The following is a 24,804-nucleotide window of genomic DNA, read 5'->3' on the forward strand; positions in this document are numbered from 1 at the left end:
TAGTATGCTATGAATGATGGCAACCAAAGACGATTCTACTGTCTATTATGCTAAAGCTTAGTTTCCATGACAATAATATCAATCAATACATATTTGAAAGTGTTCAAATTATTATAAGTAGTATATTCTATTTGATTAATATTTAAAAATTAAAATGAGTTTTTGTGTAGATTTAGTATCTGAAGATTCATTTTATGAGAACATTACATTGGGTATAACAAAACATTTAGGTAAAAAAAAACATTTTTATTGATAACATACATATAAGTATTATGAGCAGACAATCATAATATTAACAATATCAATCACTAATAAGAATTAGCCTTATGTTTAGGTAGAAATTGGAATCCATCAGGAACTGGACCCAGTAACATTTCACTTATCTTAATCCAGTCTGCACAATTACCAGAGGCCATTAAAGTTTCTAAATCATTTCGTCCAAAATATGTTGGTGGTCTCTCATTAATTTTTTGGGGTGGTCGCTCTAGCAAGCCAACAGGAATATAACGGTATAAGAAAGATAACCATTCAAGTAAGAATCGTCTAGTGTTTTCAACCCCTTGTGTATCTGAGCCCCAGTGTTCTAAACCAAAGTTTGTAAACTTTCTAATGTTATCAAGTCTTTCATTGCTACTTATATCCCATAACTTCTGTTCTTTAATTTCAGTAAATATCCATGGCTTTATTAGTGCACCTCTGCCAATCATCACTCCCTGAACAGTTGGTGCTATTTCTCTTCTGTGCTTGTAGTCCTCATAACTAAGGATATCACCATTGCCATAAAGTGGGCATGGTGCAGCAGCTTTTGCACAGGTTTCAATATACTCCCAGTCAGCTAATTTAGTATATCTAGCTTCTCTTGATCTCCCATGTAGAGTAACAAGAGATGCTCCCCAATCCACTACTTTTGGAATGATGTTATGTGCAATTTTCTTATCTTGATACACTCCGGTCCTAATTTTCACTGTGAATGGTATATTTAACAACTTGGATGCACTTCTAACTGATACTTCTAATGCAGGCATTCTATGCATCATTCCACTGCCTCCACCTTTCTTATAAATTAAATCAATTGGGCATCCAAGATTTAAATCTACGAAATCTAATTCAGTGTTTTCTTTTAGCAGCTGTGCTACCTTTGTTATTGCATAGGCATTGTTTCCGCAAATTTGAGCCCCAAATAAATCTTCAGACTCGTGTCTCTTAACCAGTGCCCATTCTTGTTTGAAGCCTTTTAATAATGATTCACACAGAGCCATTTCACCACAAGTAATGTCTGCACCATATTCTTTACAAATTCTCCTGAATGGTAAATTCCCTACTGTGGTAAGAGGACTAAGATATAATTTATTTTGCCAATCAATCATTTTTCTTTCTCTTGGTAATAATTTAATTAAATCTTCATCAAGTATGGCACCAATCTTATTGGAGTTATCAGAGTCTTTGGTCTCTGTAATATTTGAATCAACTTCAATCTCGTTTTTATCAGATTTATTTCTTGTATCTAAAGACTTAACCAGTTTTTCAGCCAAGGTAAAATCATACTTTCTTTTTTGCAACTTTAATTGAAGATCATGTTGGAGAGTATTTTTAGTATCTTCCTTCCATAGTTTAGCCTTTGCCTCATCTATCATGTTGTAGCCATCTTCTGTGATATGACTAGAACCAAAACGACATGATATTCCTCTTGGACATCTCCCTCTTAATTTAAACAAATGACATTCTTTACCAATATCTTCTTGTTTGGACTTTAAATAGTCCAGAGGGTTATGAATATATTGACAGTTAGCAAATTGGCAAGGTTTTATTTCATCTTTGGAATTTACATTAACAATAGTGGGGCATGGTTTACTTTCCTTGTTGTCTTGAAATGTTTTTGGTCTTGCTTTGTTTTGGCCTCTTTTCTTTTTAGACTTGTTGGATTGGTCATTATTTTCATTATTTCGTGCCTTCTTCAAGTCGGTATCATTGTTTTCACTGAGTTTGCGTTTATGATTAAGGTCATTATTTTCAACATTATCTTGTTTCGAAATGATATATTCTTTTTTAATATCACATACACCAGCATTATGGTTGTTCATGTTGGGTGACTTATCGATGTTTACTTTGTACTTCAGTGATGACTTATAGGCAGTGTTGCCAGTGGCAGATAGTCAATTGTAACACGAGACATCTCAAAATGTAACATTTTCACGAGAAAAGTAACATTTCCTTATTTTTCGTGGAAAATAAAAGTAATAAGGTACACAGGTTAATATGGCACTTTATTATACAAAAATTTAAACAGTTTTCTTGTCCCATTAGTTAAGCTTAAAAAGAATCGTAGTTAATAATAATTGTTGATTGAATAAATTGACTGCTGATCCTGAAAAAGAAAAACAAATCAATATGTAAAATAATAATATACCAACGGATCTAAAAATGTCTTTGAATAGCTATAACTTATTTTGTTAGGTAATCAATTTATAATACAAGTGTAAATTAAAAATTTATATCACCCCAACAAGTGAAGGTTACATTAACTAGAAAAGAGCTGATAACTTTCAAACGGCTGAACCGATTTTTTTTGATTATAGCTAAGAACACTCTCCATCAAGCCACCTTTCAAACAAAAAAACTAAATTAAAATCGGTTCATTAGTTTGAGAGCTACGATGCCATAGACAGATACACAGATACACACGTCAAACTTATAACACCCCTCTTTTTGGATCGGGAGTTAAAAAGATTAAAATCGTCATATATCGGGCGATCTGGCAACACAGGACTGTTGAGTTTGAGAGGCTACGCACTAGGTGGACTTTGTCTATGTAGCGTTTCATGGCGCGCGTGTGGTGCCTTTTTGGAGCGTTTTTTTTTTTGTTTAAAGTGGCTGGTTTTTGTGTTTCACTGGCGTTTTTGGTGCTAGAACCATGCTGGAACTAACTGGGAAGCGCTCTAAAGGGGCGCCGTGCGTATGTCGGCGAGCGCCGGCACAGACGAAGTCCTTACTTATATAGTTTCCCTAACTTGAAAATATCTACAAACTTGACATTGGCTAATCTTTGTAAAGCCAGACGAGAGAATAAAAAAACGCACTAGGTAGGTACGCAGTGAAGAAAATTACGCGGGAATTTCAAATTCGTTTTGTTAACTGAACAATACTAGGTAGGTACCTAACTACTTACCTTGGTCTCAGCAAAGAGATCGATTCGATAGCAAAACTCAAATTTTAAGTTACGCCGGCCGGTATCTACTCAGCTCGCTCTCATTCCTGTAAAGAAAACCGAAGTTACCCACAACAATAACTAAGTAGTAAATAGCTAAATGAACTTCTGGAAACTAATGTGACTTAATAATAAGATGACAGTCAATACAAAAACGAACTGCTTTCAGTTGCAAATACTATGACTTTGTTTTTGCATTAGGTACTGATTCCTTATTTAGTTAACTACTTACTTATTTACTTAAAACTACATTGTATACAACATTTACTTACCAAGCAAGTAGTGTTAGCAACACATATACACAGTCGATAAGGATAACGAACAAACTAATAATAAATACGATAATCACTTTCGAATTTTGACGAAATAAAGATACAATTTTTTGTTAGATACATAACTACAATATTACTACCCCGCAACGAATAACTTTATTATCCAAAACAAAGTTGAGTCACAGAGAAAAACAAACAAAACACTTTTTAATCACAGAGTAATTACAAAACAAAGTGAACTTAGACCAATAACTTAGAGAAAGTGAAATAAACTAACAAATCGAAAACTGTTTTGGATGCGTTCCGTTTCACGATTATTTTTGGTTTGCTGGGAAAAATTTGAATATTTTTATGAAGTCCTAAAAGTAACGTAAAGTAACATTTTGAGTCGTGTAACATGGAGGAAACATGAGGGGGTCAAAAGTAACGTAAAATGTTACAAAAGTAACATTCTGGCAACGCTGCTTATAGGTTAATTTTTATCATTGCACGTTTGTAAAACTTTTAAGACAAGCAATATTTTATGCGGAAATATCACAGATCGATCATAAACAATTCAACATTTAATAATAATATTCAATAAATATAAAGTAAGCTATGATTTTTATAAAAAATTAAACCCGATTCGGTTGCGGTTCGGGAAGATTTGTCAAAATCAAATTGACAGTGACGCTCTGTGATTGTCATTTTTCTGGCTACTTTTTTTTGTCTCTGGCTCTGGATTCTAGCATATACATTTACTCTGATTTTAGCACTTCGAATCTTACCAGATAAGGTTCTAACTTCTAAGTTCTAATGTCTTACAAAGTTCAGTCAGACTTTGCAAAGCTTAGACTATCTCTATGTTGCATTTACAAACAAATAAAAAAGTATCACTTCTTGCTATTCCAATAAAACTTTTCGAGGAGTAATAAGAATCCGTGTAGGTAAGTAGTTGGGTACCTAGGTAGTAGGTACCCAACCACTTACCCACTAACTAGTTACCAGCTACCTCAAAGATGTCACGGCTGTAAATTTTGTATAGATAAATTGGTAAAGTATCACTAGAAGTTCCGGATTCGAATCTCAGAATTTAAATCTAAGCAGTTCTATACCTAAATATTATAATCTGATGTAGATATGTAGGTGGGTACACGAAAATCAACGAAACAAACCCTACTATTAAAATAAAATAATATGAATATTTTTTAAGAATCTGATCCCAGGATATCCAACGTCGTAGTGGAGCGTCGTGCACCATGCGATAGAGTCGCACTTTCCAACTGGGAGCAAAAGCATTCTGCAGCACTACCAGATGATTTGCGAAACTTCTATGCATCTACAGATGGGTTTCAGCTGACCTGGCATTATAAATATTCAGGAAAGTCATAGCGTTTTTATTTGCCTTATTATGAGTTAAAGGACAAGATTTTGTTGTTGTGTTTGAAGAATGAAATCTTAGGTTTAATTCCTATGATACTTTTAAATAGTTAGTTAGCGTGTATGAAGTACCTATTTACAGAGCCTTTGGGTCTTGTTTCTATCTACTAAAGTAGGTAGGTACCCTCGGATAGACCGTTATTTTTTAAAATTGAAGACAATTATTTATATGTTATCAAATCATACATAGGTACAAACACCGATAGAAGGATACCTACTAACCTTATCAAAATTAGGTAAAGAGCTAGCAGGTAACTAGGTAGTTAAGTAAGTATCTCGATAGATTTCTAGATAGTGGGTATTGAAACAGAATGCTTAGCGGCAGGGTGGTAACTCGCCGCACCCACCACATCAGACTACAGTAAGAAATAATAAATTTCCAAATTGACCCTGGTGGAAAATAAACCAAGGACCTTCCACTTATGAAATCAAGTCCAGAGCGTTCATGTCCGTTCCAGAAAAATCGTATTTAGTAGGATGTATATTGTATATTCTTAGAGAATTCAAATATCTTTTACTTAGGTAATTCCTTTAATATTACAGCTGATGAAATTTTACCAGTTGGATCAATTCGAGTGAACACGCTAAATGATTTGTGCTTATCGTCTGCGCTAAAGGATCTTTTAGACTTCTCAATGACGCGTCAGAATGCTGGACCGCGTCCTGTGTTGAACACCAAAAGCAAGGTCTTCGAGTTGGACAACTGCCGTAATATTGGGAAGGTGAGAAATGGTATCCAACCTTTTTTTTTCATAATCGTGATCAAACCATCACCGGCCCACTACTGAGCACGGGTCTCCTCTCAGAATGAAGAGTTTAGGCTAACTTTACCTACACACGTTTGCGAAATTAAGGAGAAATTTCAGGCCTATAAGTTTCCTCACGATATCTTCCTTTATGTACCGTTAAAGCAAGTGACATTTAATTGCTGTTAAGCGATGACTATTAGGTATAATAATCTTGTTCGGTTTTAAGGTTTGCTTAATATATACCGGCGGGTCCTGGTCGGTATGGTTGGCAACGAGGGAGGGCGCATGGGGCTGGCTCGCTGACTCCTTTACTCATTACTTCAGGATGGCTCTAGTTCACTTCGGCTTGCCAGGCTGGCAGGCCGCTTTTGCGAATTTGCCCCTTATACCCTGGGCTGAGGTACCTACCTTAAGTTATCATGATAAAATCCTTATAATCGACTGTTTATGGTATGGTAGGTAAGCGCAAATCAGTTTGATGTTGGAAGTATCAACCTAAAATGGATAAGGCAGTCTAAAATGTCTCTGCCTAATCAGTTTCTATCTAAGTATCACACTTACCAGAGTAATCGTTTGGCAAACGACTTTGCCAGTAAAGGTAGTATTATCTTTGAACTAATGAGAGAACTACAACTATACTTAATTATTTAGAAAATTATTTACTTAATTATTTAGAAAATACAATTTTACTATCTAAATCGAGACTTTTGAATAAATGCCAATATAGAAAACAAAAAAGTACCTACATAAATACCCAACCAGTAATTAACATTTGTTTCAGCAATTATTTCTTCTACTGGCACCACATTTGTTGGATAAAACGGAACCTGAGAATAGCTTGATCTCCGTCAGTAGCGAGACTGGCTTGAACCACATCGACCCTAATATTTTCAAAACTTCCGTGCGTCACCACAAAAATACTACGCGACCAGCGAATTGATTTTTTGTAATCTTATTGAATGGATTGAAGTCGTCAATAAAATATCTTGAACGTTTTACATGAAATAAGCGTTTTATTTAATTTGCAAAAATAGATAAAAGGAGCAGGACAGTGCGTAAAAATAAAATAAAGCATAAAGTTACATAATGTATATTGAATATCCTTGATACAATAAAATTTACAGCTAAATAACAAAATAAAATGGACGGAATGTAAATTTCTTAGTGAAATTCAAGCTAACATTAAGTTAAGCTGCGATTTATATGAATATCTCTGGTAAAAGGTACTTAATATCTAGCGACGACTTATATTATTAAGAGCTGCTTAGATGTACGTAAAAATATTCTACTTTTATTTATTTTTATAATGAAAACATGATAGAATAAAATATTTAGTGATGTGTCTTTGTAATGCAAATCTTAGTTCTAAGTGGCAACATTTTTTTAAGCTAAAATCGTTAGAATATACACTGCACTTACAACAGCTTAAATTAAAGATATATTTGAGGCCGATACTATAGCAAAAATATTATACTACTTGTGTCGATATATTTTATACTTAAATGCACACAATTTATTATAATCTTAAAAAAAATCATTTATTTATTAATGGCTTTTATATCATACAAAACACTATACTAATTTAATCAAAATAAATTGTTGGTGGGATACAATAATTTTGAACACTTGAAAAATAAAATATATTGTGATAGATTCGAGTTATTCTGGTGTGTCAAGATTAATAATATAATATGGTTTTATAGTTTCATAGTTATATAACATATTTTTGTAGTGTGGACTCAGTTATATAACACATGGATGTGTTAAACAGTTATTTATAACTTGTTAGTTAATCTAGACTCACCTATAAGACAACAGGATGAAAATAAATAAAAAATAGATCTAAAATTGTAACAATAGAGTATTTCGATGTAACTATATTGCGTTGGTAACACTGATTAAGAAGAGAAATAAGAAAATAAATCACTGGAATGATGTCAGATGGTTTAACTTTCAAATCTGTCCCTAATATGCATATTATAATGTTTAGGCAGCCTCAGTTTGGTTGCGTTTTCGTACGAATTTGAGTCGTACGAAAGATTCCGGCCTTTCAAGTACTACGGGTATAAATAGTTATACGATTAATTCGCACTCAGTCTGCACGCTTCCGTAGTACCTACTTGGATGGTCGGGATTGCTCGTGTGTCCGTACGAATCAAATTCGTACGAAAACGCATCCAAAGTTCGGCTAGCTTTACAAAACATTCGATCCATTTTTAAATCTAAGTTTTGCCTTAATATTTAATGAGATTACTTTTTAATACAATAATAATACAACCATGTGATGACGAATTTGGTCTTCAAATATAATATACTAAATATTTGAAAAACTTAGCCAGGCCAACCTTTCAAAATCCAAAATTTTATTTTAATCACAATAAAAATTGACAGTATTAAACATAATTTGTTAATCCCTAGTCGATCCTACATTTTGGAAAACACCACAAGTGAAAGACTTGTAATTTCAAATTTTAGCGATCTATCTAAGGCTTTCTGTAAAAAAAATCTATGAATTCTACGTAAATAGCAAAAAGCAATTTTAAGTGTAATGTAAAAGTGTGTAGAGAGAATATCATACAAGGCCCGCTAACTTGTGCTACTCACAATATTAATGTTGGTAACATGACAAAGTTATGAATGGAGTAAGAATGAGACGTAAACCTTGTCTTTTAGCGTAATTTAAATATGATAAATAGTACAGTCACATTAATAGAGTCACAGGGGTAAAAAACATGATAATTATTGCGTTACATAATTATTAAGGATAGGATATAATCAAACTAGGTCAGGCAGCACTAATTTGCAGGGACAGGGAGTAGACAACATGAGAAGTTTTGGGCTATATAATTAAAGTATGATAATCAAATTAGGGCTAATAGATCCAAGTGACGGGCACCCACTGGTGATCAGTCGAGAGCGAGTGCAGCGCGTCCATGAGGCGCGCGTACGTGGTGTCCGAGTTGCTGTTGGTGAGCACGAGGTCGATGTACTTTTCGTATTGCCGCTTGACGCGCGCGCTTTCCTCTAGAGTTTGCTTCATGTCCTCTTCCTGTATGGAGAAACGTATAATGTAGTGTTGAAGTGTTCAATTATACATTAGAAAAAGTAGAAATGTTATATTTCCCAATAAATGATTTCTCAACTAGGGCTGGGCTGCCCAAGTCTTAGTGGTTAGCATATAGGGTGCTTCCCGTTGACCTAGAATCATGAAATTTGATAGGTAGGTAGGTCACATAGCATAAGTAAAGGAAATTTGAAAACCGTGAATTTGTAGTTACATCATAAAAAATTAAAAAGTGTTCACGAAATAAAATTATTTTCTAAATCACACACATCCATAGATGGTGCAGTTCGTCATTAACTTGCAGGGTTCTAAATAAAAGATTGTATGGAAAACTTCTGTGCGAGTCCGGTTGTGTACTGGTACCGGTATGTGGAAAACTCGGTTTTTTTTATTTATAGCAATACATATATGGATGTGATTTTAGAATACATGTTATTGTTAGGTTGATCGGCCAGTGCTGACAATCGACAATGCTGCCAAGCTTCTCGGCGGATCCGCCGAGGATCCACCAAGGATCAGCGTCTAAAAATGGTTTTTTACAGGTTTTTTGGAGATAAATAAAAAAGGTCTGTTACCTCGTAGAGCGATGCGAGCGATTCCAGCGTACGCGCGCGCCGCGAACTGTAACGTATGGAGCTCTGCCGGTCGAACTACGCATGCACAACAAACAATATAATATCATCTACAAACATGCTAAAACAAAAAAAACTTCATTCATGTACCTTGCGCTAAACTTCTAGATCATTCTGAATTTAATAAAGTAAGGCAAGGTTAAAAATCGTTGATGATATGCTCCACGCGTTGAAACTTCCAAGTGTCTAGAATCTCAAAGCATCTACCTCGAAAAACATAGAGTCCAGTCATAATAAATAATGCTTTTTATTATGATATATATTACTATGATATAAACTACAAATAATCTTTAATAACGATCATGGATATGGCTGATGCTGGGTTCTCTGATGCCAAATCTATCAGTCTACTTGCGCTAAGTATGGTTGAGTTATCTATTTAAATCCTGAAAATCGAGTTATTGTTGACCAAAAAAAAAACAGTTGATGTGGTTGGCGATTGTATACAAAAAAATAAGTATCAAAATATAATATTAATACACAAGTGATAAAATGACCGACTGTTATCATTATTAGAGTAGGACTCTAACAGGAAAAGCATTCTGAAACAGAGTCACTAGTAAAAGTACTCAAAAGTTGTCTTGTAAAAGTTTATTTGAATAGAAATTATTCTATTCCAAAAATAAGTCCATTATTATCTACATATTAATAACTGCATAAATGCCGACCGATTACAGAGTTCGCGAACAGAGCTGCAGACTGCATGCTATTACTAGAACTACATCCCTAAAACTGCAGATCCAAAAACTAAAATTTCAAATGCAAAATTTTGAACATGCTTCATAACTCTATTTATGATCTAAATCTTCTTTTCTTCTTCTTGCTAGTTCTTCTTCTTGGACATTCTAAACCAATGGTAGATTCCATTTTGACGATTCAAAATCACTTGTAAAAGATTATTTGTATGAAAAAAAAACTATTTCTATTTCTAAAATCGCTACGGTATGTCGTTACAGTATTACCACTTTTAAAAGTCAAATTGACAACATTCCTTTGCGCACAAAAGCGCAATCTAACGCCGACTAAAATGGACTGTATACCAATGAAATACAGACTTTTTAGAAATACAGACTAGAATAGAATAGAATAGAATAGAATAGAATAGATTTTTATTCAAATAAACTTTTACAAGTGCTTTTGAATCGTCAAATAATTTACCACCATTTAATTTAGAATTTTTAACCCCCGACCCAAAAAGAGGGGTGTTATAAGTTTGACGTGTGTATCTGTGTATCTGTGTGTCTGTGTATCTGTGTATCTGTCTGTGGCATCGTAGCGCCTAAACGAATGAACCGATTTTAATTTAGTTTTTTTTGTTTGAAAGGTGGCTTGATCGAGAGTGTTCTTAGCTATAATCCAAAAATATTGGTTCAGCTGTTTAAGAGTTATCAGCTCTTTTCTAGTTTTCTTGTAGAAAAGAAGGTTAGTTAACCGTTAGGTTCATAATATTATGTCAATTGACAAATGTCAAGCTGTCAAGATCGACGTTGCCTAGATACATGATTATTTATTTGAAAATGATGTTTTGGAAAACTCAGATACTTTGGACTAGTTACTGTAACCTTGATTTGTCGGGGGTGTTATAAATTTTCAATTTACACTTGTACTAAACCATGTTAAACCATTATACAAGTTGTTATATGATATTGCAGACTAGGCAGAATTTGGCTGTACCCTTTTCGTTTTTGTAACATCTCCACCCAAATTCGCAATAAAGAAATTTGATTTGATTTAACTCATAAAAGTGGTAGTACTGTACGTGTAATAGCTAGGCGTCAAGAATCAATGCGCGAGTTACCGTCAGGTTCCGGTTGGAGGCGTAGGTGAGGTTGCGCAGCTGCTCGATGCCGGGCGCCTCGATCATCACGACGTAGGGCAGGAACTCGCTGCTGTTGTGCAGCAGCTTGAGCGACTGCGGCGCGCAGTCCAGAATGCACATCTTACCTGAATACACCATTTTAAATTTATTTATGGTCATATCTTAAAATTTTCTTTGTCATTTGTCATTGACATACTTTATTCACAAAATTACATTAAAGCACTGTTTTGTTAGCAAAATATAGCTTCAAAATAATAATAATAATAATTAACTACGGTATTTTTGTCAGTCAAAATTTTATCATAACGGAAGATGTATATGTGGGCGTGTTTGCTTTATAAAATTATTATATAGAATCTTCTTTAATAATAACCTCTTTCATTCTAAGATTTATTCATATATAGAACGGAGAACCTCCTTGTTTAAAACCTCCACGATCCTAGCGCCGCCTAGTGAGTTTCCTGAAGATCTATTTTTCAAACTGAATTGGCGCCAATACTGTAGAATTATTGTCCTAATAGAATTTATAAGTTGATAAATATGACCTTATGTTGTTTGTTTTGATATTAATTAAATATCTTATACACATAGACGTGTATAAGATATTTAATTAATATCAAATATTATGTTATTTAACTAGATAATTATTTAATTAAGAAATATAGAAAATGTTAATTGACTCCATTTTCGACAAATCACGTTGGCCACGCCAGAGGGCGTGTCTTGGCGGGAAAAGCTAATTTTTGAAAGAAGAGTGGAAGAGTAGACATGTTTCTGAATACTTAATTTTATTAATGTGATTTTAAAGGCTAGAGTGTAAATAATTATCATTGTAACTTGAATTAATGTTTGTTATGATCTATGAATTACAATAATGTCTTTATATTCTGGGATTGACGCCGACATATACCTACTTCGTTGCGATGTACCTGAAGGAGGGAAACCATGATGCAAATACTAACCTTCCTTGATCACAGCTCGTATAGAGTCCAAATGTGTTCCGTACAGATGGCCATTGTGTTCCCCATACTCGAGGAATCGCCCCGCGTGCGCGTCGCGATCCATCTCCTCGCGCGATACGAACCAGTATGACGCACCATTCTCTTCTAACGGTCTAGGGGGACGTGATGTATCTAGAATTAAAAAAAGCCGTAAATTAGGGCATTGGGGCAGAAGTGCGAAGTTTACTTTAAAGTAAATGAGAGAGGGAGAAATTACCGATTATAAAAGCCGAGAGGAATGTGCTTACGCGAAATGACAGCTCCAGACAGGTTAGGACGGTTATGATTCCTGAATCATGTGGTTCTTGATCATCTGTCGAGCCATAACACGCGTGCCTGGTTGGCACGCGTGTTATGGCTAGCTAGGTTGGGCTAGCACAGCGCAGGAAGGGCGGAGTGTGCGCTTCCTCTTATGCTAGCGCTCAACCCTAATAGCTGCACGCTTGAGCGAGACTCGTGTACGAATTATACTTACGCGGTACGACGGCTCCAAATCGATCGGGATGGTCCTGAATCATACGGTTCTTGATCGTCCGTCGCCCCACTCCGCGCGTGCCCACCAGGGCTAGCACGCGGCGCAGGAAGGGCGGCGTGCGCGCCACCTCCTCGTATAGCGCTAGCTCAGCACCTTCCAACTGTACACTTGAGCGAGACTCGTAGACGAATTTCTTTTTCTTTCTTGATATCTGTTGATATAAACATAGAAGTTAAGTTAAGTTTGTAACATCATATTCAATTACTTATTGTCTGGTTCATTTACGGAGTTTGTCTGGATGATATAAAAATAAAAATTTATTAACACATTGGTTACTTAAATACTTCAAACAGCAGAAAAGGATTTGTTTGGATGGAAATAGCAATAAAGACAGAGGTCATGGCCTCAAAAAATTGGTCACTCATACGTGGGCGGTCCCAGAATGAATTGGCCTGATATAGTTCTAAGCAACATATCGATACATGTTATGTTATATCGGACAGTACGTTTATCGTGTTACTTTATATACTAACATGCATCGACATGTAAAGCATAGTCTCAGCTCAGCAGTGTTTTGAACATCAAGAGTCGTGTGTTTTTCGAAAAGGTCGCGAACCGAATACCGAAGCGTCACAAAGTTTCTGTTTAAAGAAGGCTTATCTCCCGCCCAAATAAAAGATCGATTAGGTGGTGTATACAAGGAGTCTTTCCCCTCGTACAGCACAGTAAGAAACTGGGTGAAAGAGTTTTGCCTCGGAAGAGAAACCGTCGAAGACATCGGCCATGACGGTCGACTGGTGGAAGTGCTTTCTCCTGAAACTATTGCTCTAATGGGAGAGGAGGTTTTAAGTGGCCACCGTTTGAAGATCAGAGTAATTGCAGCTAGATTTAGGCTCTCTAAAAGTACCACCCATCGTGCAATCCATGACCATCTTCATATGAAAAAAGTTAGTGCAAGATGAGTTCCGAAACTTCTTTCAGCTGTGCAAAGACAGGAGCGAATGCGCTGTGCACCGAATTTTTAGATTTTTGTGGAGAAAACGTTCACGAAGCTGGAACATTCACCGTATAGTCCAGGCCTGGCCCCGTTGGACTAATATTTGTTCCCAAATTTAAAGCGGGGCTTAGGGGGAAAGAAATTTTCAAACGACGAAGAGTTGCAGGCGGCCGTTTTTAGTCATTTTGAAGACATCGATTGCAGTCACTTTTATGAAGGTTTAGAGATGTTAGTTCGCAGGTTTTAAAAGTTTGTTTATATTAGTGGAGATTATATAGGAAAATAAAATTGGTTTCATCTCATTTTCTTAACTATTTCATAGCTAGGCCAATTCATTCTGGGACCGCCTAGGTATGTCAAATAGAAATGTAGGTTGAGCTTGGAACTGTACTTGAGCTTCCTAAAGGATTCTATGCATGACACTTCATGAACAAGAGTGCCTGATAAAACAAATGATTTGGATTTTGGATTAGCTTTTAAAACTATGTTTGGAATTTTTCAATCAATAAAATTGTTTGAAATTAGTAAGATTATAGGCTTATTTACTTACTCTTGCACCACATATACTAATTTTGTGCACAAAGTCAGCCTCGGGAGGCACATAGGCTTTACGTCTTTCCTCCAACTCTGGGGATGGGATCAAGCCCACAACATCAGGCTTCTCTACATGACTCGCCTGCCACCAGTTAGGATCTTTCCTATCTGATACCTAGAAATTAATTAAACTAATAAATGACGATATTTATGGTACCTATTTAGAAAAGTTTTATTAAGTATTTGAGTACAAGTACGAAAGTACCATGTACTTATAATTATTCAAATTTAATGTTTATCTGAGATACTGAGTGATTTAGTGAGGTATTGAGTGAGTTAAATCTTATACTTACTTGTAAAATATCACCTTTCTTAAATTCTAGACCAATTTCTTTACATGGAATTAATGTATCTTCAGCAGGACTGTAGTCAAACAGAGCTCTCATATAGCACTGTAACATAAAAATGATATTTATTAATAAAAAAATTGTAGATTAGAAATTAACTTTAAGATGCTTTAACCAAAATTATTATTAACTGAATTCAACTATTTTGAGTCTAGCTTAGACTCAAAATAGTTAAATTCAAGTCTGTACTGCAAAGTTTTAACATAAGATTTAATACTTTCGCAGTATTCTGTGACCTATGGAAATTGTATCAAGCTGTTCCATTCTATTCCATCATGCGTTATTTTTACGCGAGTGCGTGCAACATACATGAGTGTGTGACCATTTCCAATTGTATGACAATTTCATTTCCATGTCACAAAATTCTGTGGTGAAATTTCACAGTGTGGGCTAACCCTAAGCAGCAATTTCAAATACAATTTTAAATTATTTAGACTACTTCTAAGTTATGTACTACTAAGTTTAATTTGAGTTAGAAAATAGACTAATTTGTAAGTAAATCTAACTCTAAAAGTACAGATTAGACTTAAAATAATGAATACTCACGCTAAGTTTATTAGTTAATTGAGCATTTTTTTCTTTAAGATTAGGTCCAACTTTGAGCGTGACTCTATCATTGGGCTTAGAGACTGCCTCCTTCAACTGCTCCTCCGTGTCTATCTGTATGCCATCTACCTCTAGCAGGACATCGCCTACACTGAGCAAGGCTTGCTTAGCGGCCGCACTGCCCGCGAGAATCCTTGCTACAATTAATTGACCATGTTCATCTGTTGTTACCTAGAATATTAATATAAGGCTGATGAAAAAAAAATAGAGTATCCTAAAATATTTTGAAAGGCATCCTGTAGTTAAAAATAAAATATTGTTAATGCATGAAAATTTGATAAGTGTTAATGAGAAACTGCTAAAATTATTTTTATTCCAAAATAAATTTAGGAAAATCACATCATGCTAAAAATGAATGATGCTCTTGAACTCACAACAACAGTTTAGGTCTTTTAAAACTGAACAAAACTGCATCAAGATAGCAAGCAGGATTTTGCATATACAGCCACATTTGTTTTATACTCACAGTTAAACCTAAAGGCTGCCCAGGCACTTTCCTGAGCCCTACAACTTTGACTGTCTCCACAGGCATGTCTCCGTTTTGGTCTGGACTGAGATCTGAAGCCTCCGCAATATCCTTCTGTTGTTCCTTTAATGCTGTCTTTTCATCTATTCCTGAACCACGCTCCAACCAAATCTTGCCAATTTGATCATGTGCATCTATGAGAGCCTAACAAAACAAAATTATATCAATTCTATGTACAACTGATGGAAACATTTAAGGATTACTTTATCTTGTATAAATAGTAGCTTTGCACCATAGGAAATCATTTAAAGTGATAAGTCAACTTAGGTACATCTAGAATACCATATGTCATGTTACTATAATTTACACTTAATGTTACATAGGTAGGTAACTACTTTAAATTGCTACAAATGAACTATTGTGAAAAATTATATTACAGTACAGACTCAATTATCCAGACCTTAGTCATAGGGATTCACAATTATCTGGATTTCCAACTGATCAATTATATTCACACCAAATGACCATTGCCAAATATGCTAAACTAAATTAAAGATGATCAAGATTGCAATTTTTTAATTATTAAAGAAAATATGTATGTAATTAGATACGTATCTATGTATGTACGAAAATGTATTATTTTTTTTAAAATAAAAATTGATTTTTGTTGATAAGTTCAATTTGTATTTGTTGTTTTGAATAAAGACCTAACATTATGTGTTAATAATATGTATGTACAAGAATCGCTTTTCTTCATACATTCAATTATCCGGATTTTCGATTATCCGAATGCTTTAAAACAATTAGTCCGGTTAATGGAGTCTCTACTGTATATACAAAGACAATGCCAAAGCCATTCATACTTGTTATTTATTACAAAAACAGATTAATTAATGTGCCTAAGTACTCTTTCAGAACATGAATAAATTACAGAGGCCTCTTTTTTTTAGTAATGCAGCAACCTTATTAGTACCATTGGTTATTTATTTTAGTGAATTGTTAAGTATATTTGTATGTTTAATTACTTACTGATATTTTTGTGTTGCCTATATAATTTGTAGGACAGGTTTTTAAATATCCTGTGTTAACTTTAACTATTTATGTGATAAGTATTAATCTTTGCTAGCTTAACATGTACAGTAACATTGATATTATATTTGTTACACTTGGTTAAATAAAGTATAATCAGATGTACAACCTACCTTAAAATGCACCCTGGATAATAATATCGCAAGTTCTGCTTGTTCAATAGTCCGTATGTTGGTGCCACGGTATTCGCTTAGCAGTCTTATTATGTTTACATTATCCAAAGACACAGGTTTCACGATTAAATCTTCTTCAGAATCGATGGACTGAAAAACCAGCACCACAAAATATCTTTCAAAAATGCACTTGTTGTAAATCTTTGTTGGAATTTCGAATGAAACAAAAAACACGACTTCAACTTTAGGCGTGGCACTTGTTTATAGTCTGAATTTGTGAATGAAAATTACTACGTTTACTGCAACACATATATTGTAATTGATAGCTTAGATTTCCTAAATAAATTATATGTATAACACGAACCTTATCTAAATAAATAAGCTTTTGGGAAAATAATAACGCCAACAAAGAAGTTCACACCCACTACATTGATTACTGAATTCTCATTCATCGAGTTTTGACTTTTGGTTTTCCTGCTAAGTGTTGGTAGTCGTTATCATTTATTAAATTTTAAACTTTATGTTTTATAGTATTAGGGTTGATTATAAATAGCTGATAACAGTAATAGTGCTTGACACGGAAACTTAAAAATCGATTCTTGTGTCTGTCATGAAATAGTGAATTTGAGTGACACAAATTCTTATTAGCTGTCAACTGTCAAGTCAAATGGCTTTGGAGAACAGATTAAAAAATCCAAATAGAACCTGTTTTTTGTTCGTTTAGTTTAAAATGACCGTTATAAAAGATGATTGCTTTATATTACAATGTTAAGCTTTTATTTTACTCCAACTCCATTCTTATACTTTTCATACAATATATTCTCACCGCATATTTTCTACCGAAGTCCGGGCTTTCTACTATGCTTTTCAGAAAAATAACCTCATGATTGGACAGATCTTCTTCAGGTTCTTGGTTTTGCTTTTCTGTGAAGAAAAAAAATTCTAGTCACCCTGGTCACCCTATAGATGATTATAATATAGTACAGCGTGATAACATTATTTATTAATAATTATTATTAGTTAATACCAGATGATGGCCGCGACTACGTCGTCGTGAATTTAGAGTTGTTAAAAATCTTGTGCGAACTCTTTAATTTTCTAGGATAAAAACTATCTAGGATGCAAGCTATTCCTGTACTAAATAGTTGATATCGGCGACTTCATCCACGTAGTTTTAGGTTTCTACGAATCTTTTTGATTTGGGGGGATAAAAAATATGTCCATCCTCTATCAAGCTATCCCTGTGCCTATCAAAAACGGATAAACGGAGGAGTTATGAAAAGCTAATAGACAGACAGGCACTTTTGCATTAATAATATTGCATTTACTTACAATATTATTACGTTTATCTACCCTACCTAAGAGATTACTTATCTAAGTATGTAGTCAGTGGTGTATTTTAAGATTTGACGCCCTGGGCCCCAAATCTGGCGGAGTTTATCGCCCCATAAATGAACAAAAAACTTCTAATAATATTCGTTATTATTTTTATTGATTGTGGTGCGTGTGTGGAGCCTGTGTGGCGCGTGTACGGAGCCTGTGTGGCGCGTGTATGGAGACTGTGTGGCGTGTGTGTGGAGTCTGTGTGGCGCGAGTGAGAGCTTGTGTGGTGCGTGTATGGTCTAGCTCATGTGTGGAGCGTGTGTGGTGTATGTGTGGTACGTGTGTGGCGCGTCTGTGCCGCGTCTGTAGCGTGTGTGTAGCGCGTGTGTATCGTATGTGTGAAGCGTGTGTGGATCGTGTGTGGTGTGTATGCGGTGCGTGTGGGGACCAGGTGTGGCACGTGTGTGAAACGTGTGCGGCGCAAGTGTGGAGCGTGTGTTGCGTGTGTATTGTGCTTGTAATGCGCGTGTGTGAAGCGTACATGGCGCGTGTGTAGAGCGTACGTGGTGCGTATGTGGAGCGTGCGAGGCGCGTGTCTTGTGCGTGTGTGGAATTTGTGTGGCGTGTGTGTGGACTGTGGTGTTTGGTTGTCCAAAATTGCTCCAAGTCAGTTACTGGATGGGTGGATAGAGTTTGGAGCATTTGAACTTTAGAGATCCAAATTTGGCCTTTTCGTTTCTTCTGTCTCGGTATTAAATCGCTGGTTGAGGTTATTATGACTAACATCTGATAAGAATAACTGCTTAGGTAATCTTTAAACTTAATAACAGTCTAAATCGCACTCTTAGTTGAGTCGTAGGTACCTACCTATTCTGAAAGATTTGGAAGCCCAGCACATTAATACATAACTCAACACCCATATTATCATTATATTTTTGGAGAGGGATCACGAGTCACGACCTTCAGCCATTAGGAATACGATGCAGAAGACAAACACAGATACTAACTAATAACTAATAGAATATTCTTTATGCCAGTCGATCTTAGACAAAGGCGCGTTTGAAACTAGGATTGGCAGATGCCCCGTATTTTATGGATTACTCCGTATTTTATGGATTACCCCGTATTTTACGGACTACCCCGTATTTCAGGGTACGATAATACAGAAACCCGTAATTGCGAAAATAAAATACCGGATAAATAAAACTCCTGTATTTTTTACAAATTCAGTCGGAGCTGGCTGGGAAACCACATCCTGACGTTTTGTCCAGTAGAAGAAATATTTTTCTAGTGCGGCAATGTGTGGACCAATTTGATCCACGTTGCCGAAACCGACTGAATATTGATACTGTGAACTGTGAAGGCGGAAAATTGAAACCCTAGTTGATATATAGCTTTAGTGGATTACCTACTAAATACATTCCTCTGAAAAAAATGCTGTATGAAACAGCAGCGCCTTATTCGATTCTTGCCGCATAGATCTTTAAACAAATCTAATTATGTGTAACGTATAACAAGTAAGTGCATACGCCTTCATTGGAAAAATTAGCGACGTCGTTTTCAATTTACGTGACGCCGGTTTTCTGCTTTTGTGCTTTTTATAGAACAAAAGTAGGTCGTGTAAACAGATCAAATGAAACATTTTTGCTCGCAAAAATAAAGTGCAATTTAAAGGAGGATGGGACAAGTTGGCCGGCATATCCAATAAAAACCACTTGCCCATGAAATGAAAGCTTGTACCTAGTTTTACTAAATATAACACGCTTTAATTTTTACTATGGGCAGAACCAAAGATTGATAGAGGATAGCAGAACGCTGGAAACCACAGGAGTAAAGAGATAATATTATCATCCCTATAAGTACCAGAAAAACGTGCAGTTTTTAGTGTTTTGTCTTTACTTGTTCGTGCTCCGTCGTCAGCGGTGGGATGGACCTTCGTGAGGTTTTTAGTCGGTAAGATTTCGACTAGCCACTGTCATAGTCACTGTGCTCCCCCGTACCCATGGTAAATGACGGATTTTGCTCACGAAAATATCCTTACATTAGAACTCTAATTAACACTATTGGTTATCAGGCCAGGGTCCGTACCTAAAATATCCATCTTACTTTTAAACCTCATTAGAGTTCTGGAATATCCTTTTTCGATTATTTTAAAAAGTTTTTAATTAGGTTGACTTGTTCGTACCTGTTGTTATTCCGTCAAAATTGCTAACTGGATTTTTCTCACAATAATAGGGCTAAGAGCCTGTGCGGACTTCAACAATTAGGGTGTTGCCACGATACTATGTGTCCGGCAATGCATGACATGATTTCTAATACTATTCCCAAGCAAATATAAAAAAATTAGACGAAATTTAAAATTACTTTGACCAAAGATTTTTACGCCTTTATTACCTGTTATCTGCCAAAGCCACCATGATCCAAACTTCATAGTCGCTAATCGTTCCTCCCTGTGTTGGGGACTAGGTATGCGCAGAGAAAATTTCACCTTTTATTAAATAACGAAGGTCTGGCCCTTACAGGCTCTTTCTCTACTAGGATTAGCCCAGGATTTATCGTAGTTCAGGCATAGTTCAGGCTTTTGTAATAGCGTGTACCTAATACATAATAAACTGAAAATTGTATTTTTAGGAATACCAACTCAGATTTTTTGCAGCCTATCTTGAACTAATCTTTAATTCTAGAAATCTGGTCTTTCGCAAATATTTTTTAGTCAAAGGAAATATAAATCGTTTAACCTTCATGCAAAAACGGCTAAATCGATAACATGACTTACGAGTACACATATACCGGAGTTCGTCATATTGCTTGTAAATATAAACTCTACGTCTCCATGAGTCCAATACTCGACATATACATTGTTGTTAAGTAGGTGACAATATTTTTGTCTACGACTCATTTTAGGACTAATGAGCTGCATAGCCATCAAACTCCAAAGTAAAGTTTAATTTCTTAATTAGTTACCGCAAAGCAATTTAAATAGCAACGGTACGACGCAACGTCGTCGCCGTCGTCGCGTACAGCTGATGAAGGAATGTCGCAGTTTTATTGAACCCCTAGGCTATTTAATAAATAACAGCCATGTCCTTTTCCCCTTTACTTATTATCAGATCAGATCGCAATTAAAACGTTAGCCAAAAAATTATAGATTTCAAACTTTTTACGAACTATTTACTCGATCGCGTAGCTAATGGTAATCATCATTCATCGAATTGTAATTACGTGTACTAGGTACCTACTTAGGTAATTTACGTAGTACGTACTTACGGAATTTTAATGAAGGTGGTAATTTTAAATTAAAAACATGCTTAATTAAATAAAATTATGTTTCTAGGTAGGTATATAGTCAAAACTCTTGCATATGACTCTCATAACAAATTCAATAGAGAATGATTTGTGCCAACTGAAACCTTATGGTTGTACTGTATCTACATCTTTGTTTACCACCCAGGTAACTTAATCTACTAGGTAATCATAAATTCCATTCATATTTCATCTAAGTTACTAATGTAGATAGTATGCATGACAGTTTTGAGGTTAAGTTTCTTCGCCGACAAACAACTCACCGTCATCGGGAGGCTTATTGCCGGCGTAGTCTCTAAACCCCCGCCAGTTGACCGTGTAACGTCCACTGCGTCGCACCATCATTTGTATGACGTATCACAAAGGGTAGGTAATAACGAGCACGTAGTATTATCACTAGAGATATGCTAGAGATTCACGAGTTCACGATCATCGGCCGCTGCAGACGTGCGCGGCGCTCGCGGGTGCGTGTAAACGTCACAGCGTACAAGCGGCCGCCGTCAGCTGGCGAGCCGGCGACGCGTCACGGCGCCGCCCGCCCTCGCGCCTGCGCACTTCAGCTTCAGTGGTGATGTAGAGTTGCCCCCTTTTCAAACTTATTTTGTATCGATACTTTTTTACCCGACTGCGGCAAAGTCAAAAGGAAGGGTAATGATTTTAGCAGTCTATGTATGTGTATGTTTGTATCCAGATTCTGCGTGTTCCACCGTAGCGCCTAAACTACTGGGCCGATTTTGATGAATGAGGTGTCTATTTATTCGTGGTAAAGGCCCGAGTGACATAGGCTATATTTTATACGAAAAAAATTGACCTAGCGGATGTTGCATCAAAAAAAGTGGGGGTCTCCAAGAATATTTTTTTACTAGTGTATTGAGTGGGGTGTCAAATGAAAGAGGAGAAAATTCTGAATTCATGGGTATAAATAAATCACTGTAATTTGTTGATTGGAAATTGGAATAGTCAAAGTATCGTAAGATAGTATCGTAAATTGAAATATCGTTCTTCGTAGACATCACTATTGTGCCGCCCGCCTTAGTCGGCGACCCCGTTATGCGATTTCGCAACTGTATGCCATTTTACTTCCTTGTCTGATGTTTTTCAATGAATCAAGCGATAAGTACGCGAATGACGAAATCTCAGTAATCAGCATACGAGTAACACTATATGATAATACTCGTATGTATGAACTTAATGTGTTGTTCATAAAGACAATGGATTTTCCCATTTCACACTTTCCGCGTACTTAATTGATGTTATTTAATGTGTCCAGAGTCACGACAGCCAAGTGGTTAAGACGTCCGCCTCCTATTAGAAAGGTCGGGGGTTGGATCCCAGGCACGCACCTCTAACTTTTCGGAGATAATTGTGCGTTTAAGCAATCAAAGGAAAACATCGTGAGGAAACCTGCATGCCTGAGAGTTCTCCATAATATTCTCAAAGGTGTGTAAAGTCTACCAATCCACACTTGGTCAGCGTGATGTACTATTGCCTCAATCCTTCTCATTCTGAGGAGACCTGTACTCAGTAGTAGACCGGTGATTGGTTCATCATGATGAATGATGTGGAAATTATTCGATAAGTACAAAATAAGTTCACAGCTGTTATTTACATAGGTACAACATACAAGTAAATTAAGGAACTGAAAATAATGGACGGAAACTATTTAAAATATTCTTACGTGCTTATTCGCAGCACAGGGCGCGTTTGGAGCCCTCTCTTCTCTTCGCTTTACTTTTAAGTTGTCTAACGTCGGCATTACAATGATATGGTTCTATCGATCATAAAACTTAATTGAAGTTAGAATTAGTTTTGAATTTGAATAAACGAAAAGTCTGGACTTTTTCCTAACCGCACAAGCGCCGACGTTGTGTCTGGTATATTGTAGTCACAGTAGATGATTGTTATACATATTAGAACGTTTTATTTATAAACTCTTACGTGAGCTATTAGTAGAGTTCAATCTATTTACGTTTACCTGACTATAAGCTCGCAACTGCAGTACAACCTATATGTTATCTACATCTCCCTAGATTTTACGTCAGCACTACATCTTAAACAGTCAGTATACTTACCTACTTACACTTATTTAGGTATCTAGTGGGTATTCACAGTTCAATAATGTTTGCTCTAAATCTAAGTCGTAGATTATACCAATAACAATATTATTATTCGTAGGACATAATAATAATATCTAATTAATTCGTTGAATTTGTTAGATATGTCCATGTGGGTAATTCAAATGACTAGGACAGAGATGATTAAGAATCAACTGTTCACCGAATATGCAATAAATAAATTGATTCATTGCGGTATATTATAGCGGCAATAGAAATATACACTCTGAAACTCCACTTATATTACGGTTCATGAGATACAGTACAGCTTGCTGACAGACAGACGGATGGACAGTGGAGGCTAAGTCCATAGACTTATATTCTGTGGCTTAGTTATCTCGTTGGCAACCTTCGATACGGAACCCTAGAAAGTACCTAGTAGCCAGTTGAATTTCGCTTACAAACATGCAATGAGAAAAATACACTATAAATCACCTAGAAAGATACTGTCGGAAATATCGCAACTCGCATATTTCTTCACGGCTACGACTCAAAATTTCAAAACGTTTTTAAAATAACCCCACCGTTTTGCAGACATCAATAAAAACCTCTAGCAAGAATTTCCTCTTAAATATAATAAAATATCTTCCTAATATAATATCATAAGGGTTGAATTATGCTACGCAGCATTCTGACCGTGTACGGGCTCGGCCAAGAAAAATGACAATAGGTACATAGTTTTATGTCAGGACTCGAACGCGGCACAGTCCCACATTTAGAAAAAACCAGACAACAATAAAAAGAATTATTGTTGTATGGCCTGTCCCACCGGTCAGGACATGGACACACTTGAGCACAGTCTAGCGAAAATCCATCCTAAGGTTTGCAATAACTATGAAAGCACATAAAATGTTACGATATCACTATAAAAATTGCCAGCCACTCGTGTTTGTAATGCTACTAGAACTATTTGCGCGAGGTGAAATATATTGAAATTATACCTAGCTCCCTACTCTATCTAAAGAGTGATTGATTAGGCCTATTGAAAGATGAGATGAATAATAATAATTTGTAGTTCGAGTACTTACCGTCAATTTATTTAGGCACACAACAAAATATTTTCGATGGATTCGATTTAGGTACAGCGGGAACAGTCCGCAAGTGCGAGTTAGGTGCCGAATAAATGTTTTAAATCAAGACTCTATCGAGTATTGATAAAGAAAACTATAACCTACTAAATATTGAATATACCTACTTACTAGCTGATGCCCGCGAC

General features: G+C 35.8%; 3 protein-coding genes across 4 annotated transcripts; 1 reads left to right on the plus strand and 2 right to left on the minus strand.

Annotated features, from left to right (window-relative positions):
* Nucleotides 1-83: 83 nt before the first annotated feature.
* Nucleotides 84-7,599, plus strand: LOC123870025 (tubulin polyglutamylase complex subunit 2). Its single transcript, XM_045913217.1, has 5 exons — nt 84-230; nt 4,670-4,837; nt 5,440-5,618; nt 5,872-6,045; nt 6,427-7,599. The coding sequence occupies exons 1-5, from the start codon at nt 155-157 to the stop codon at nt 6,583-6,585; spliced, it is 756 nt and encodes a 251-aa protein (XP_045769173.1). The 5' UTR covers nt 84-154; the 3' UTR covers nt 6,586-7,599.
* Nucleotides 232-4,133, minus strand: LOC123869339 (tRNA-dihydrouridine(47) synthase [NAD(P)(+)]-like). The gene is made up of 2 exons (XM_045912251.1): nt 3,943-4,133; nt 232-2,128 (listed from the first exon to the last, which is right to left on the minus strand). Exon 2 carries the CDS (start codon nt 2,079-2,081, stop codon nt 309-311), a length of 1,773 nt encoding a protein of 590 aa, XP_045768207.1. The 5' UTR covers nt 2,082-2,128; nt 3,943-4,133; the 3' UTR covers nt 232-308.
* On the minus strand, nt 6,720-21,959 carry LOC123869089 (protein PALS2). Of its 2 annotated transcripts, XM_045911855.1 has the most exons (12): nt 21,738-21,959; nt 17,675-17,772; nt 16,849-16,998; nt 15,647-15,850; nt 15,121-15,351; nt 14,521-14,619; nt 14,184-14,342; nt 12,637-12,847; nt 12,123-12,293; nt 11,140-11,285; nt 9,285-9,359; nt 6,720-8,694 (listed from the first exon to the last, which is right to left on the minus strand). In XM_045911855.1, the coding sequence occupies exons 1-12, from the start codon at nt 21,817-21,819 to the stop codon at nt 8,518-8,520; spliced, it is 1,803 nt and encodes a 600-aa protein (XP_045767811.1). In that variant the 5' UTR covers nt 21,820-21,959; the 3' UTR covers nt 6,720-8,517. The 2 variants fall into 2 exon arrangements, with proteins under 2 accessions (XP_045767811.1, XP_045767894.1); XM_045911938.1 differs by lacking the exons at nt 17,675-17,772; nt 21,738-21,959 and adding an exon at nt 17,213-17,457.
* Between the last annotated feature and the right edge of the window lie 2,845 nt (nt 21,960-24,804).

This window comes from Maniola jurtina, chromosome 1 (assembly GCF_905333055.1).
Source record: "Maniola jurtina chromosome 1, ilManJurt1.1, whole genome shotgun sequence".
Lineage (NCBI taxonomy): Eukaryota > Metazoa > Arthropoda > Insecta > Lepidoptera > Nymphalidae > Maniola > Maniola jurtina.

What these genes read in the sequence shown, in the direction of transcription:
- LOC123869339 (XM_045912251.1), bottom strand. Translation starts at nt 2,081, where the DNA reads ATGAACAACCATAATGCTGGTGTATGTGATATTAAAAAAGAATATATC.
- LOC123869089 (XM_045911855.1), bottom strand. Translation starts at nt 21,819, where the DNA reads ATGATGGTGCGACGCAGTGGACGTTACACGGTCAACTGGCGGGGGTTT. An exon ending in TTAGTATATGTGGTGCAAGA is followed by an intron (nt 12,848 to 14,183) that starts GTAAGTAAATAA and finishes TTATATCAACAG; the next exon opens with ATATCAAGAAAGAAAAAGAA. An exon ending in ATTTGGAGCCGTCGTACCGC is followed by an intron (nt 12,294 to 12,636) that starts GTAAGTATAATT and finishes TTTTAATTCTAG; the next exon opens with ATACATCACGTCCCCCTAGA.
- LOC123870025 (XM_045913217.1), top strand. Translation starts at nt 155, where the DNA reads ATGAGTTTTTGTGTAGATTTAGTATCTGAAGATTCATTTTATGAGAAC. An exon ending in ACTGCCGTAATATTGGGAAG is followed by an intron (nt 5,619 to 5,871) that starts GTGAGAAATGGT and finishes TTCGGTTTTAAG; the next exon opens with GTTTGCTTAATATATACCGG. An exon ending in CCCTTATACCCTGGGCTGAG is followed by an intron (nt 6,046 to 6,426) that starts GTACCTACCTTA and finishes CATTTGTTTCAG; the next exon opens with CAATTATTTCTTCTACTGGC.